The sequence below is a fragment of the Camarhynchus parvulus genome, chromosome 25 (genome assembly GCF_901933205.1).
Source record: "Camarhynchus parvulus chromosome 25, STF_HiC, whole genome shotgun sequence".
Taxonomy (NCBI): domain Eukaryota; kingdom Metazoa; phylum Chordata; class Aves; order Passeriformes; family Thraupidae; genus Camarhynchus; species Camarhynchus parvulus.
In genome coordinates, this window is record NC_044595.1 from 396,205 (window position 1) to 399,829 (window position 3,625).

At 57.6% G+C, this 3,625-nt stretch overlaps 1 protein-coding gene across 1 annotated transcript; it reads right to left on the reverse strand.

Annotated features, from left to right (window-relative positions):
- Positions 1 to 613: 613 nt before the first annotated feature.
- On the reverse strand, positions 614 to 1,201 carry NHLH1 (nescient helix-loop-helix 1). Its single transcript, XM_030965109.1, has one exon. The coding sequence runs from the start codon at positions 1,199 to 1,201 to the stop codon at positions 773 to 775; it is 429 nt and encodes a 142-aa protein (XP_030820969.1). The 3' UTR covers positions 614 to 772.
- Between the last annotated feature and the right edge of the window lie 2,424 nt (positions 1,202 to 3,625).

Sequence of the window (3,625 nt, forward strand, 5' to 3'; positions counted from 1 at the left end):
CTTTTGGGATTTGCTGTCCCAGCTCTCTGGGATTTGTGGCTCCATCCCTCTGGGAATTGCTGCTCCAGTTCCTCAGGAATTGCAGCTCCAAACCCCTGGGAATTGTGGCTCCACCCTCTGGGATTTGCTCTTCCAAATTTTAGGGTTTTGCTGCTCGAACCTTTCGGGATTTGCTGCTCCATCCTTTTGGGATTTGCAGTCCCAAATCTCCGGGATTGGCTCCTCCATCCCTCCGGAATTGCCGCTCCAGTTCCTCTGGAATTGCTGCTCCGAAGCCCCAGGAGCAGGGCAGGGCGGGGGGGATCAGGGTGGGCACACGGATGGACAGACGGACACAGGGACGGACACACGGACAGGTCACATGGATGGACACAGGGACAGTCGGATGCCCAGGACGTGGTTCAAGTAAGAGATGTAGCAGATGGCCAGATGGACACAGGGATGGACAGACGGACACCTCAGACACCCAGGACGTGATTGGCCGAGCGCAGGATCTCGATCTTGGGCAGTTTCTTGTTGGGAGGCAGCGGGGATGGAAACATGGATGGACAGACGGACACCTCAGACATCCAGGACGTGGTTGGCCGAGCGCAGGGTCTCGATCTTGGGCAGTTTCTTGTTGGGAGGCAGCGGGGATGGAAACATGGATGGACAGACGGACAGGTCAGACGTCCAGGACGTGGTTCAGGTAGGAGATGTAGCAGATGGCCAGGCGCAGGATCTCGATCCTGGCTGGGGCAGCGTGGGCAGCAGGGACGGACACACGGACAGGTCAGACGTCCAGGACGTGGTTCAGGTAGGAGATGTAGCAGATGGCCAGGCGCAGGATCTCGATCTTGGACAGTTTCTTGTCGGGGGGCAGCGTGGGCAGCAGGCGCCGCAGCTCCGCGAAGGCCACGTTGAACGCCTCGACGCGGATGCGCTCCCGCGTGGCGTGCGCCGTGCGGTACTTGGCCGTGGCCCGGCGCCGGCGCCGCCGCTCCTCGCGGCTCAGCGGCTCCGCCCGGGGCAGCGGCTCCGCCCGGGGCAGCGGCTCCGCCCGGGGCAGCGGCTCCGCCCGGGGCAGCGGCTCCGCACGGGGCAGCGGCTCCGCACGGGTCACAGGCTCCGCACCGGCAGCGGCACCGGCAGCCGGGGAGGGAGCGGGGTCGGGGTGGGACGGGGCGACGGAGAGGGAGGGGGGGTCCGAGTTCAGCATCATCGTCAGAGGGAGAGGGGACAGAGGCAGAGCGACCCTGGGGACTTGGGGACAATTCCAAAGGGATCCTGGGGACAGCTCTGAACGGATCCTGGGGTTTGGGGACACTTCTGAACTGAACTGGGGACCTGGGGACAGCAGCAAAGGGATCCCGGGGGTTTGGGGGTAATTCCAAACAGATCCCAGGGGTTTGGGGACAGCCCTAAAGGGATCCTGGGAACGGTGGCAGAGCGACCCTGGGGACTTGGGGACAATTCCAAAGGGATCCTGGGGACAGCTCTGGACGGATCCTGGGGACAATTCCAAGGATCCTGTGGTTTGGGGAAGAAAGGTCCTGGGACAGCTCTGAACGTCTGGGGACAGGAACCTGGGGTTTGGGGGCAGATCCGAAGGGACCCAAGGGACAATTCCGAATAGATCCTGGGGACAATTTCAAAGGGATCCCGGGGATTTGGGGACAGATCTGAACTGATCCTGGGGACGTGGGGACAATTCCAAAGGGATCCTGTGGTTTGGGGACAGATCCAAAGGGGTCCTGGGGACAGCTCTGAACGGATCCTGGGGATGGTGGCAAAAGGATCCTGGGGACTTGGGGACAATTCCAAACAGATCCCAAACAGGGGCTTGGGGGCAGCAGCAAAGGGATCCTGAGGATTTGGGGACACCTCCAAGTGTTTTGGGGTCACTCCCGAGCTGCTCCCGATGTTTTGGGGTCACCTCAGCAGGACAAGTCCCCGGATTTGGGGCGCCCGTCCCCGGCTCCCAGCGAGGCCCGCGGGGATCCTCCTCCTCCTCCTCCTCCCCATCACATTCCAGCCAGGAATTGGGGCATTTCCCTCGGGAATTCCGTGGTCCGGGAGAAAACTTCCCCGGGGGATAAATCCGGAGGCATAAAAATGAGATCGAGTTTTTCCCGTGGTTTTTGGGGTTTTTGGGGTCAGGATGCGGCTCCGGAGCCCTCAGGGGTCAGATCCCGACGGGCCTGGAAAAGAAGGATCGGGAATTTCAGCTCCGGGTGGGAAAGGAGCTGGGAGAGGCATCAAATAAAATAATTAAAAATGAAATGATAATTTTAAAAAAGGGTAAAAATTAAAATGAAGTAAAACAAGGTAAGAGCAAATAATGAAATGAAATGAAAAAATATGAAAAGAAATAAAAATAAAATATAAATAAATAATTAAAAAATGAAATGAAATGAAATGAAATGAAATGAAATAAAATGAAATAAAATAAAATAAAAATAAAATATATATAAAAAATTTTTCCAGTGGAATCCCATGAAATTTGGGAAAGAAAATAAAATAAAATAAAATAAAACATAAAATAAAGGATTTTCCACAGCTTTTTCCAGTCGAATCCCATCTACTTTGGGGAAACAAACTCAGGGAATTCCAGCTCCCGGAAGGAAAAGGATCCGCTGGGAATCTCGGGGAACTGGGGGAGCTGGGAAAGCTCGGGGGGAATTGGGGGAATTGGGGGAATTGGGGGAATTGGGGGTTGGGGAATTGGGGGAATTGGGGGTTGGGGAATTGGGGGGATTGGGGAATTGGGGAATTGGGGGATTGGGGGTTTGGGGAATTGGGGATTGGGGGGATTGGGGGATTGGGGAATTGGGGAATTGGGGAATTGGGGGAATTGGGGATTGGGGGGATTGGGGGGATTGGGGGGATTGGGGGATTGGGGGATTGGGGGAATTGGGGAATTGGGGGATTGGGGGAATTGGGGAATTGGGGGAATTGGGGGATTGGGGGAATTGGGGGAATTGGGGGATTGGGGAATTGGGGAATTGGGGGAATTGGGGGAATTGGGGGATTGGGGGATTGGGGGGGATTGGGGGGCCGGGCCGCAGCGCTCCGGGGGTGGCAGGTGGCGGATGCGCGGCGGGGGCGGGGCGGGCTTTGTGTCGCAAATGAGCCCCGTCTGTCCCCGCGGCTGGCCCTGCTGGCTGTCCCCGCGGCTGCGCCCCCTTAACTGTCCCTCTGTCCCCTCTGTCCCCCCCTTGCTGTCCCTCTGTCCCCTCCCTGCCTGTCCCCTCTGTCCCTCTGTCCCCCCCCGCGCTGTCCCTCTGTCCCCCCCGTCCCTCTGTCCCCCTGTCCCGTCTGTCCCCTCTGGCTCCGCTCCCGGCAGATGGAGCGGCCGCAGCTGCTCCCGGGAATCCGCAGGGAATCCCGAGCCCCGCCCCCCGCTCATCCTCATCATCCTCTTCTTCCTCATCATCCTCATCCTCATCATCCTCATCCTCTTCTTCCTCATCCTCATCCTCTTCTTCCTCATCCTCATCCTCTTCTTCCTCAACGACCTCATCCTCATCCTTATCTTCTTCTTCATCCTCTTCTGCATCTGCATCCTCATCCTCCTCCTCTTTATCTTCATCCTCATCTTCATCCCAATCCTCATTCCCATCCTCCTCCTCCTCATTCCCATCCT